Source organism: Pithys albifrons, chromosome Z, assembly GCF_047495875.1.
Source record: "Pithys albifrons albifrons isolate INPA30051 chromosome Z, PitAlb_v1, whole genome shotgun sequence".
Lineage (NCBI taxonomy): Eukaryota > Metazoa > Chordata > Aves > Passeriformes > Thamnophilidae > Pithys > Pithys albifrons.
Window position 1 is genome coordinate 49841741 of NC_092497.1, and position 11796 is coordinate 49853536.

Below are 11796 nucleotides of genomic sequence, written 5' to 3' on the forward strand. Positions count from 1 at the left end.
AGAGGAAACAGTTCCTTTGCTATACTCTTCTAGTAGTAAATTCTTGACAAAGAAATAAATCACACCAATTCTTCCCAACCAGAAAAACATTTCACATTCTAGTGCTCCTTCTGTCTCTGGAGTATTGCAGAAAGTTTCTTTACAACAAAGTAGACCAAGAAGCAAGATACACAGACTTCTACTGCAAAATAAATCTACTTCTCCATAAGATTTCTGTGATTTATTCAAACAGAATACAATGGAATTATCACCTTTACAGCTAACCCACCCAAAACCTGAGCCCTTTTCTGTATAGCACTGAATGGTTACTATACTACATAAAGAGCAAACACTACTGGAATGTACACAAGTGAAGAAAAAAAAAAGTAAAGCTCTTCTTGCCAAAGTAACCATTTTCTCTACTAACGTGTTATCTAGAAAAATAATATCTGGGCAACGTCCAAAATGTTCAAGTTTCAATAAATAGCTATCAATGCCCCAAGTTTGCACTGGCACAAAAAATATGGAGCGTACAGTTTAGAAAAGTATTTTTATATGACTGAGTCAGCAATGCATTTCATCCTGCTTAAGATTTACAACAAAAATCATTTCCCTCCAGGGTTTGATTTTAAAAATCAAAGCCATGTAAGTGCAAGAGCACTCACACAGCTGTGTTAACTCTCAATGGCAAATTAAAGCTCTAGAGAAAGACAGTATTTTAAAAAACATTCTTTATCAATACCAAGAAAATATACATAGCCATATTATGTTTTAAATATATATATATATATATACACACACACGCACATCTTTTCAAAAGGTACGATTCTGGCTACTTTTTTTAAGTCTGAAAAGCTTATCCATTGCTATACAGTTCAATAAGGTGTATTAGGAAACGCACGTTTTATATCCCCCATGAAAATAAAGTTGAATCTTTCTGTAAACAGTAATTTTCTTATTTTCCGAAATCTCTATAGACCTCAAGTACTTCACTGAAAAATAACAACCACCTGCCCCAGAACCACCCACGGAGACCCTCGCTGCTGAATGCGACATCGACAGACCTCGGTGAAAGGCTTAGCAACACCCGGCTCCCGCAAAAACGCCTCCTCCGGGCGCAAATAAATAATAATAATTAATAATAATAATAAAAATAATAACAGCAGAAGGGCGGCGGCGGGCGCGCACCTTGCCCCCGCGGTGCCGCCGGGCGGGACGGGGCCGGCGGGGTGTCCCTCCTCAGCAAGCGCTGGTCTCCGGCGCGGCGGCCGCCGTCTCGGGGGGAGCCTCCCTCGGCTGGGTGGCGGCGTGGGGTGGAGGATGCCCAGCGGCGTTGATGTGGCAGCCGGAGGAGAGGTGGCTGCGGACGCGGCCCTGCAGCTGCGTGACCTGGGCGCGGAGGAGGTTGGCGGTGGCGGCCAGCTCGGCGTTCTGCCCCTTGAGTGCCTTCACCTTCTCCTCCAGTCGGGCGATGCGCTCCAGCTTCCGCCGGCGGCACTTGGAGGCGGCGATGCGGTTCCGCAGCCGCTTGCGCTCTGCCTTCAGCCGCTCCTGGCTCTCCGCGTCCAGCGGCGACAGCGACGGCGGCGTCGGCGCGCTGCTGCCGCCCTCCCCGCCCGCCGACGGCGGCACCTCGGGCACCGTCTGCGGCTCCTCCAGGGGCCGCGCCGGCGGCAGCCGCCCACTCCCCAGACCCGCCGCCCCGAAGGCCAGGCCCGGCGGCTGCGGGGCGGAGGCGGTCGGGTAGGCACTGCCCGAGGGACTCAGCGGCCCCGCGGGGTTGAAGCCGCTCAAGTTGGTGTAGACCGCCGGAGGATCGGCGGCGGCAGCGGCGGAGGCTCCCGGCGGCCCCGCGCGGGAGGTGCAGCAGGGTCCCGGCGCCGAGAGCGGCGGCGGCGCCGCCAGGAGCTGGTTCTGCTTGTGCAGGTCGGCCAGGGCCTTGACGAAGCCGTCGGCGAAACCCTCCTGCTCCTGCGTCACTGGCTGCCGGTAGAGGAACGGCCCCGCCGCCGCCGCCCCGCCGCTCCCCGCCCCGGGCGCCGCCGGTCCCGGGCTGCCCGCGCCCAGTCCCGCGCCGCCCTGGATCAGCAGCTGCTCCAGGTCGGCGGCCGGCGGCAGCTTCAGCAGTGGCAGCTCCGCAGCCGACCCGAGCGCGGCCTCCGGGCCCCCGCGGGCGGCCGCCGCCCCGCCGCCGCTGCCCGGCTCGGCAGAGCCCGCGGTGGGCGGCGGGGCGGCGGCGGGCGGCGGCAGCAGGCGCAGAGCGGCCACGCTGCTGCGGGCGCCGGCGGGCGGGCGCAGGGTGAAGGGCCCCGGTAGCGGCGCGGGGGCGGCGGCGGCGGCCAGATCTCGCTTCTTCCCGGCGCCCAGCAGCAGCTTCTGCCCCGCCGCCGCCGCCGCATCGGCTCCAGGTCCCCCGGCGGTACCGAAACCCGGCAGCGGAACAAAGTCGGGCAGCAGCTCCAGTCCTTCCTCGGGGTAAAACGGCGCCTCCATCTTCACGGCGGATCGCCCGCTACGCCCGCCGCTCATGCTGCCGCCCTTGCTGGCCGGCGGCGGCTTCGGCGTGGGGCGGGCCGGGCTGCGCTCCGCGGGGCCGGCCGCCCTCGGTTGGCAGCGGGGACTGAGCCGCCTCCCGGCGCCGCCGGACCCGCGCCACGCCCCGGGCCCGCTGCCCGCCCCGTCGCCGCCTCTCTGCTGCCTCCGCCGCTCCCTCTCCCCGCCCGCCGGGCGTGCGCGGAACCCTTCCCGGTAGGGTGTCCGTGGGGAGCTCGTGCTGCTCCTCCCCCTCGGAAACTCGCCCCACCGCTGCGATGCGAAGAGGCACCGCCGGGGTTCCCCAGAGGCATCACTCCAGCCCAGGGCACGGGTCCTGCAGGGGGAAAGCGAGCAAGGGCCACGCGTGGCTGCAGTTGTGGGTGGGTGCTCGTGAGTTGGGACTGTCATGGATGGGCACACAATAGGATAGTGCAGGTGTCGAGGATTAAGGACTCCCGACAACGCGAGCAGTGGACTCTGCCGCGGAAAAACTTGGCCATCAGGGCACATGCCGACTTGTCCATCCAAAAGTCTCTCGGAAGGAGAAGATAGATTTGATGTAGTTTTCCTCAGAAAAAAATCGTTTGAAAAAAGGGTTTGAAAGAGCTTAGGCATATTTTCAGCATTTTCAACCTTACTGAAATGCGAAAAAAGTTTTTCAGTTTAGAGGTGGTATTTATTTAGCTTAAAACAATTGCCTCTGCCCCTCTCCAACTCCCTGCAATTCTTATGGGATGAGGAAATTTCTTTGCACACAGTCTTTTCCAAATCCCTTTTCCTTCAGGATACCAATGTGATTCTGACAGAGCTAGTGAAAGCTCTCAAGTCTTTAAAATCCAGTTGCTGACAGAGGGCCTCAGTGGCTCATCTGCACAGGCACTGGATCTCTTCACCTGTGGTGGGATCCCCTAGAACGCCCTCAGTTAGGTATCTCTCTTCTGCAATCTACTCATGGTTTCTCCCAAGGTTTTTTCTCACTACACATCAAGACCAAGTGCCTATTCCTCCAGGGTTCCAGCAAAGCTCCTGAGCTCTGCTGTTAGCCCCACAGTCTGAACAACCACAATGTGCCTTCACTGTGCCTAGATTGGCAGAGGAGGCAGAGATACTGGTGTCAAGTCTGGAAGGATTTTGCCTCAGAATTCCACTTGATATCCATAGAATTACTGGAGTCTAGGTGCACTGACTGAGGTGTTGATGACCTTGACTCAAGTACTTTGGGGTCACCCAGCTACACACCATGCTTATGGGGCAGGAACTCCATTTCATCTCAGTCCAGCACCTTCAGTCCCTGCCCAGCAATGTTGCAGGTGTTCCTCTTTCCAGCTCCATGTTCTGGGTGAACCTTGGACCTGTGTTTCCAGTTCTATTCCTGGCACCATCTCCTGCTGCTCCTGCCTGAGCTACCTGGGTGGACCTCGTACGTGCTTCATCATGGTGCCTTGCCTGTTTGTGTCAATGGGTCCAATCTGTGGTGTCTGCCCTGCTACTGTGCTGCAGGACTCTGCCCAGGCTGGTGAACCTGGGCCTTGGGCAGGCCAGCTCTGTTGGTACAGGAAGCTGTGGCAGAATCACTGCCTAGATAATGGGCAGCAGCAGGACTTCAGGGAGAAGGAAGCCATCAGGCAAAGGCCAGAAACAGGGGCATTCACATGGATAGGGGAGGAGTAAGCATGTTTTTCTTGGTGAGGAAGGTGGTGCTAGAAAGAGCTTATTTTTGTTTCCTTGTCTCCTGGCTGACCTAGCAAGAGAGGAGCCAAGCTAGCAGTGCTCAGCCAACACTGTGTACTGAAAATAGCTAATATGAGTGGCTTTGTGGAAGTACTGCTGAAGCTGCTTGCTGTATGGGCCTTGCAGTCATATTCCTGGCTGGGCAAATGGCAGTGACTGGTGCCCTCTCATCCAGGCAAAGAGGACTGTCTAGGCTGAGAAGCTGCAACCTCCAAGTTCAAGCCAGTACACCTGCTCTTCTTTCTTTTACAAAGTGCAGAGGGAGAGAGTAGGCTGAGGAGAAAATTATGACCTGGGTGGAGTCAGAAAAAAAGCTGTGGACATTCACTTGGGTTGGGGGTCATTGTCAGAGAATTCTAGATGATACCTGACACATACTGCGATCACACTAAAGGGAGGTTCCTTTGTCAGTCCTGTAAAAAACCTCTTTGTCACTTTCGTAGGATGGCCTCAGTCACTGATCTAATGTGGAGCTGGAAGGTGAGCCTACAGAATGATACCATGTGAAACCTGCTTGAAATAAACTTATTTTTAACAATAGACCGATTTTTGAGATCTCTATCTAGTATTTGACAATACACCTGCAAACCAAGTTTAGGTGAGTGACAGAGAGTTGTTTTTCACATTCTTAATGCAAAGGTGTGTTATGTGGTCTTTGTATTGTTTTATTTTTTCCTTTTGCTCTTCCCCTGCCTGCCCTTTTTACTTTTTCCTTGGTTTTTTCTTTTCTTTTTTTTTCCTCCAAGGACAGTAAGAGCATCCCGTGGGGCTCGCAGCGCCAACTTATCCCTGGTCCTGAGGCAGCCGCAACGTGCACATTCACCCTCAGCCCGGCCTGCCGGCAGGGGACCATCCCCGGCCAGGGTCCACTATCTCCGGCCAGGGTTCCGGGCATGGAGAGGGCGGAGCAGCCCCTGACGGGTCTCCGTCCATGCAGGCACGGCCTCTGTGGCCCTCGGCCCGGGCTTGTCCCCGGTGGGGCGGACAGCGCCGCCCAGATGTGGATGGGGCGAAAGCAGTGCCCAGAGGGGCGGAAAGCGCTGCCCAGCTGTGGCTGCGGGCAGGGTGTCGCGCTGCCCGGCTGTGGAGGCGGGTGGGGGCGGGTGTCCCTGCCCAGCTGTGGATGACGGGCAGGGTGTGGCGCTGCCCGGCTGTGGAGGCGGGTGGGGGCGGGTGTCCCTGCCCAGCCGTGGATGACGGGCAGGGTGTGGCGCTGCCCAGCTGTGACGCTAGGGCGGCGCGTGGCGCAGGGGGCGGTGCGATTGGCGGCCGCGTCGGGGAAAGCTCCGCCCCCGCCCCAAGGACCGACCTGCCAGTGGGCGGAGCGCGGCGCGCGCTGCTACCGCGAGACTTTGCGCTGAAGCTGGCGCCGCCATCTTGGAGTTGGGAGAGGCCGCGCGTCCCGTTCCCGTCCCTCTCCGGAGGGTCAAGGGCGGGGGGGGGCCGCGGGGTCGGGAGGGGCATGGGCGCCCGGCGGTGAGTTCGCGGCGCCTCGCTGGCTCGCCCGTGCCCTCTAAGGCCGCGCGGGAGCGGGGCTGGGCGGGATGGTGCAGTCGTGTTCCGCCTACCGCTGCCGGAACCGATACGACAAAGAGAAGCCCATCTCCTTCCACAAGTGAGCGCGCGGCAAGGGGCGGGGCGGAGCGGGGCGGGGCCGGGCCGCCGCGGGGGTGGGCGCGCGCGGGGAGGGCGGTGGGAGTGCGCGCGCACAGGCGGGAGCACTGCTGGGGTTCTCCGTCCCTGTGTCCGTCCGTCCGTCCGTCCGTCCGGACAGCCTCGGGGAAAGCCGAGGGACAGCACCCTCTGAGCCGCCCGTTTCAGAGCGGGAGAGAGCTGGGAGCTCCCGCGGGGGGCAGGCCGGGACCCCCCGGGAGCCTTACAAAGCTTTCCAGAAACGCTGAAAGTGCCTCTTACTTGCAGGTTTCCTCTTACAAGACCTGATCTTTGCAAAAAGTGGGAAGCTGCTGTTAAGAGGAAAAACTTCAAGCCGACCAAGTACAGCAGCATTTGCTCAGAACACTTTACCCCCGATTGCTTTAAGAGGGAATGCAATAACAAGCTCCTAAAGGAGAATGCTGTGCCCACAATATTTTGTTACACCGAACCCGGTGTAAAGGTAAACCCGAAGCACCCGTGGCCGAAGGTGCCGGTGCGCGCGTGTGTTACTGGTGCCATGTGGCAGGGCATGGAGCGGGGAGGCGATGCGGGCTGGGAAGCACCGGGGGGCACCAGCAGGGCTATGGGGGCCGGAACGTGTCCAGCAGCTGTTCTCGTTGGCGCTGACAAGAGCAGAGGTGTGGGCTGTCCCGGGCTTTGGAGCACAGACAGCGCTGTACAGGCAGGTGGGACCTCTGAGCTCCTCATATGTCCATTTAATTCAGCATCCATGTGCTGAATTAAATGAAGTGGCACGAAAAGAAGAAGATACTGCCCTGTAGTTAAGTTGTTTAGCAGTACTTTTGGCGTATTTGGAGTTAGAGCCTTCAAGAGTGCTTGCAAATGTCACAGTGCTCTTTCTACCATAGCTGATGGCTACTGCTAGCATTGTAGAGATGATGGATATTAATTAAGAAGGTTGACTGTCCTCTCAAAAGGGCTCTGTCCTCTGGATTTGCAGAGTTTAAGGACAGAAACTTATTTGCACCTGCTGTCCATCTCTCTGGATACCACCTCTGTCTTGCCTTAAGCTTGTAGTCAAAAGCCAGACTGGTCCCTGACTTCTGATGGTAGAGTCTCCTGTGTGACATGTTCTTGCCTTCACTATGCCACAAAAGCAGTTTACTGTGAGATGCAAGTCAGTTATGGGTCCTTCCTTCTTGATGAAATAGATGTGAGACAAGAGTGGAAAAGATTGATTCTTAACTCCTATAAAGGATATAAAATATTTGATCTCTTGTCACTCTGCTGTTGAGGAAGTGGTAAAGTAGAGAATGTTAAGTCAAGGAAGTTAGTGACTTCAGATCTCATCAGTGTGACATTTAGATGGTGAGGATTGTTGTCTTTTCTTAAAATCAACATTTCCCCGTCCTTACGCTTTTCTGTGTAATAATAATATTGGCAACAGGTGGGTAGGTAGAAAATTGTTTCAGTGCCTCTTTAACTGAGAATGTCTTAGGCTTTCTTTTTAACAGGAAATACACAAGCTCTTTTGTTTGAACAGTACTTTTTTAATGATCATGAGCACAGAAGCTTTTCTGAATTATACTGCATTCCTTTGTGGAAGGAAAAATCTGATTCTCTGCTCCGGCCTATACTCTAGTGGTGAGGGATCTGTGTTGTCCTGAAGCATACAAGTGAACCTATCAAGAGCAATGTGATAAAAACTGCAGTTTTATCTGCAAAAAAACCTTCAGTAACATTGAGCCAATTGATGTTTTGCTGCTGCCAAAAGGGAGAGAACCATGCTTCTCCCTTAATCCTATCTGCCAGCCATGCAGTCCTGTTTCTCAACATGACTGGGCAGTATGTGCTTGCAGCCCACAAGACCAGCCATATCTTGGTATGCGTTAAAAGCAGTGTGGCCAGCGGGTCGAGAGAAGTGATTCTGTCCCTCTGCAGTACTCTGGTGAGACCCCACCTGTAACACTGCATCCAGCTCTGGGGGGCTGCAACTTAAGAAAGACATAGCCCAGAGGAGGCCACAAAGATCATCAGAGGGATGGAGCACCTGTCCTGCAAAGACAGGCTGAGAAAGTTGGGACTGTTCATCCTGGAGAAGAGAAGGTTGTGTGGAGCAATATTCCAGTACCTAAAGGGGACCTACAAGAAGTCTGGAAAAGGACTTTCTCCAAGGGCATGTAGTGACAGATCAAGGGGAAATGGCCTTAAACTGAAAGAGGGCGGGTTTAGATTAGATATTAGGTAAAAAATTTCTGTTGTGAAGGTGGTGAGGCACTGGAACAGGTTACCCAGAGAAGCTGTGGATGCCCCATCTCTGGCAATGTTCAAAGGCAGATAGGATGTGTCTTTGAGCAAATGGTCTAGTGGAAGGTGTCCTGCCCATGGCTGGATGATCTTTAGGGTCTCTTCCAAACCAAACCATTCAATCTATGATTCTCAGTTTTTCCATGTATTAGGACAGGTGTAAGTCATATCTGGTGTTGTATTTTAGTAATGGACAAAAGATTTCTGCAGTGATGGTGATAGAGTGAATAGCTTTCTGTCATCTTAGCAGCCAAGTTTCTACAAAGAATAATTACCAAGGATGAGAAGGCTGCTTTGCTGTTGAACAGCTGTTTATTTTGGTTCATCATGTCTCCTGAAACCAAACCCCTATACAGCAGCCCAAAACCAGTGACAGAGACCCTTCCAGCTGAGAAGACAGGCCTTACTTGTGTCCACCCCTCTGCTCTGCTAGCTTATCAGCCCCCTTAGTAGTTGCTCCTTATTCCACCTCTGCTTCTGCTGTGTTTTTGATTGTTAGCTGATAGGTTCAGTTATACAGGGGGTAAGGCGCTGAAGGAAAAGCGGGAGACGAAGGGGAATGCCATGGTAGCAATGTCATGGTTACTATGTTATCCAAACTCCAGCCTATGGAACTGCAGCCTGCGTTCTTGCTTCTTAGCCAGTTGTGGATACATGTTTGACCTTTGTCTTCAAATAAGAGTAATGGCTACATTATTCACTTTTTTACCTACTTGAGCCATCAATGGCCTGAGTTTCAAAGAGCCCGCAAAATCAAGCTGCTTATAAATATCCACAGTTGAGAAGCCAGACAAAGCAGGCCTGGAACTTTCTGTTAGATTTGAAAAGATAGGCTTTTACATTTATTTTGTTGGTTCAAATCCTAGTTTTTTATGTTATTCTCAGGCGGTAGTAAGGGAGTTGTGTTGTAAGCAATGTTAAGCATGAAAATTACTTTTTTTCCTTGTTCCTTCTAGTCTGAAGAACTCACAGAACAGCCCGAAGATCCACTACCACCTCCTCCGCTGCCACCACCGCCACCACCTCCACCACCGCCGCCACCACCAGCAGCTCCAGTGCTACCACCATCTCCATCAACTTCTTCTTTTCATTTGTCTCAAATAGATGCCAGATTTGTAGACCCAAGTATTGGATTACTGATGCCTCCTCTCCAGACCCCTAGCAATCTGGCTGTTTTTTGTGATCATAACTATACTGTGGAGGATACAGTTCACCAGCGAAAAAGAATTCAACAACTGGAGGAGCAAGTTGAAAAACTGCGGAAGAAGCTCAAGACAGCACAACAGCGATGCCGACGTCAGGAAAGACAGATTGAAAAACTGAGAGAGGTTCTTCAGTTTCAGGAAGAAAAAGACATACTGGCAGGAAAAGGCTATGTGATTCTGCCTAATGACTATTTTGAAGTTGTAGAAGTACCTGCCTAGAAGTCATGAACATCAGTTTTCATTTTGGTAGGCCAAGAAATTTAGTTTCAAAACTAAATTCTTTCTAATTCTGTATGTAAGACTCTCCAGAATTCTAAACCAGTAAATAAGCAGTCATACAAATGAGATAATATTTTTTCCCTGTTGTCATTTCAGTTTGAGTCACATTTAATACATTGAAGATGCACATATCTTAGAATTAGAAAATGCAGTTAATTTACAAAATCTGAATTGCTTTACAGAAGGAAAGAATGCAAGGTTGAAAACACCTAGGAGGAGGTGGTGTTTTGTGGGTTTTTTTTGCAATGTCTGTCTTATGCTTACAGGGGATGGGAACTGAATCTGGCTGAGAGTGATGTTGAGGTGGTTGTACGCCTGGTGCTTTGTCAAGGAGTTTAACATAGGCTTTGGTAATCTGCCAGTAAGAAGTTTTCTCTGATTTTAGAAAGAGCAGAATTAGGTCAGCTAACAACATCTGCAAGTGGTTAACAAGTGCTGCAGAAAGATAGGTAAGATACATATTTCAGTCTGGGAAAAGTTCCAATCTCAGTTTGCTATACATTTGAAGCACTGCGAAAAGTCTAATTTCTGGATCCCTTTGGATGAGGTATGTAAATGAGTCTCTTCTTTTGGAGTAGCTGTTCATCATGTGTGTGTTTTGGGGGCAATAAGAAGAATTCATTAGCATAGCTGACGAGAGTTGTAGAAGCAGCTTTTGTTTTGAGGGCACTTAAAAACACTCCTGAAATGCAGGACTGAACTGAACATATATGTTACTGCAGTGTAGACAGGATCAAGAGAGCAATGTACTGTTCATGGTGACTGCTTTGCAGGAGAATCCTGGTAATATACAGTCCCCCGTATGTTGTAGTGTCATGTTTCCATAAACACTGTAATGGGTAGAGTGTTGTCCTCATGTTTGAAATTGTTGCATTTAAGTCACATATGAACAGTGTGTAGCTTCAGGAAGTGAAGGTTTTTACCTTATCCAGAGAGTCAGACATTTATGACTTTCTTTGCAGTATACTGTGATTTCCTTACTTTCCTCTTTTTCACTTCCCAAAAGGCATCCAACAAAAGGCAATTGGGGAATTGGATTTTGGAGTTGCTTGGTGCTAGACTGGTTTATAATATCTCAAATGCTGCTGCCTCTCCTTCAGCCTTATTAAGACTCTTTCAAGAAATAGATTTAGCATGACAAAGTAGTGCAGCAGTTTGCACTTACTTTCTAATAATTTATTTAGTCAACGAACTTGTCCTAAATCAGAGAAGATTGCATCTTTCTATCCCTATTATAGACTTCACAGCTCAAATTCCTGGATATACTAGGCGTGAGGAAAATTGCTTTTCTCAGTCTGTGTTGAACTTGTGTGCAGTGTGGATTCCAGCTCTGATGTTAAGCAAGCCTTGTTCATGATGGCTTTAAAGCTTCTCTTAATACCCTGTTAGCATGACATTTTGAAATGTTTCAAACCAGTCTTGATACTTCTGACCTCACTCATGCCATGTGTCTATTTTTCCCATCATTTCATACGTTTAAAGTGAATAAAAATGCTGATGCTTCCTTTGTGTACATTTATTATACCTCATTAAAAATTAAAAGAACAAATGGTGTGTTAGATTTTTAATTACTCTCTCTTCTCTTTTCCCCAAGATTTTGACAAAACTGTCATGACAGTTTGTGTTTTTTTCCTGGTTTAAGTGTTGGATTTTTCTCATAGTGTGCCGAAGTCTTTTTACTGTTACACTTTATGCTTGGAATAAACTTGAAATTGCTAAAATTCAAAAGTGACAAGGGAAAGACATTTAAACAACTGTTGGCAAGTGTGACCAGATAGCAGATTGCATCTGTTTTCTTTGCGAAATACCCTCTCCTCTTAGTCTCCAGGAATTTCAAGTGTGACTTCCTGGGGCATGGTGGTGAGTTAAGGAACAATCAAATTCAATAGAATAGAACAAAAAAAAATTCTTCCTTTTGTTCAGTGCTGGGAACATGGGGGATAATTCCACCAAAGACATGTTGAAGAAGACTTTTGTGTTTCCAGGTTTATAGACTTGGTTACAACTGATAACGCCTCCCCAAAGCTAAGCAGTATATTTAGGGTGACTTTTAACAGATCTAATGGGCTGCTCTTATCTCTGCAGGCCTGTATTTCCTTTTAACTAAACAATATTACAGCTTCAAGCTTCAACCTAGACAGGC

The 11796-nt window shown here is 50.7% G+C and overlaps 2 protein-coding genes across 2 annotated transcripts; one reads left to right on the top strand and one right to left on the bottom strand.

Annotated features, from left to right (window-relative positions):
- Positions 1-205: 205 nt before the first annotated feature.
- On the bottom strand, positions 206-2759 carry LOC139684275 (transcription factor JunD-like). Its single transcript, XM_071580012.1, has one exon. It carries the CDS (start codon positions 2506-2508, stop codon positions 1219-1221), a length of 1290 nt encoding a protein of 429 aa, XP_071436113.1. The 5' UTR covers positions 2509-2759; the 3' UTR covers positions 206-1218.
- A 2874-nt stretch (positions 2760-5633) lies between these two features.
- Positions 5634-11317, top strand: THAP1 (THAP domain containing 1). The gene is made up of 3 exons (XM_071581322.1): positions 5634-5860; positions 6166-6361; positions 9126-11317. The coding sequence occupies exons 1-3, from the start codon at positions 5790-5792 to the stop codon at positions 9591-9593; spliced, it is 735 nt and encodes a 244-aa protein (XP_071437423.1). The 5' UTR covers positions 5634-5789; the 3' UTR covers positions 9594-11317.
- Positions 11318-11796: the final 479 nt, after the last annotated feature.

What these genes read in the sequence shown, in the direction of transcription:
- LOC139684275 (XM_071580012.1), bottom strand. Translation starts at nt 2,508, where the DNA reads ATGAGCGGCGGGCGTAGCGGGCGATCCGCCGTGAAGATGGAGGCGCCG.
- THAP1 (XM_071581322.1), top strand. Translation starts at nt 5,790, where the DNA reads ATGGTGCAGTCGTGTTCCGCCTACCGCTGCCGGAACCGATACGACAAA. An exon ending in AAGCCCATCTCCTTCCACAA is followed by an intron (nt 5,861 to 6,165) that starts GTGAGCGCGCGG and finishes TCTTACTTGCAG; the next exon opens with GTTTCCTCTTACAAGACCTG. An exon ending in ACACCGAACCCGGTGTAAAG is followed by an intron (nt 6,362 to 9,125) that starts GTAAACCCGAAG and finishes TGTTCCTTCTAG; the next exon opens with TCTGAAGAACTCACAGAACA.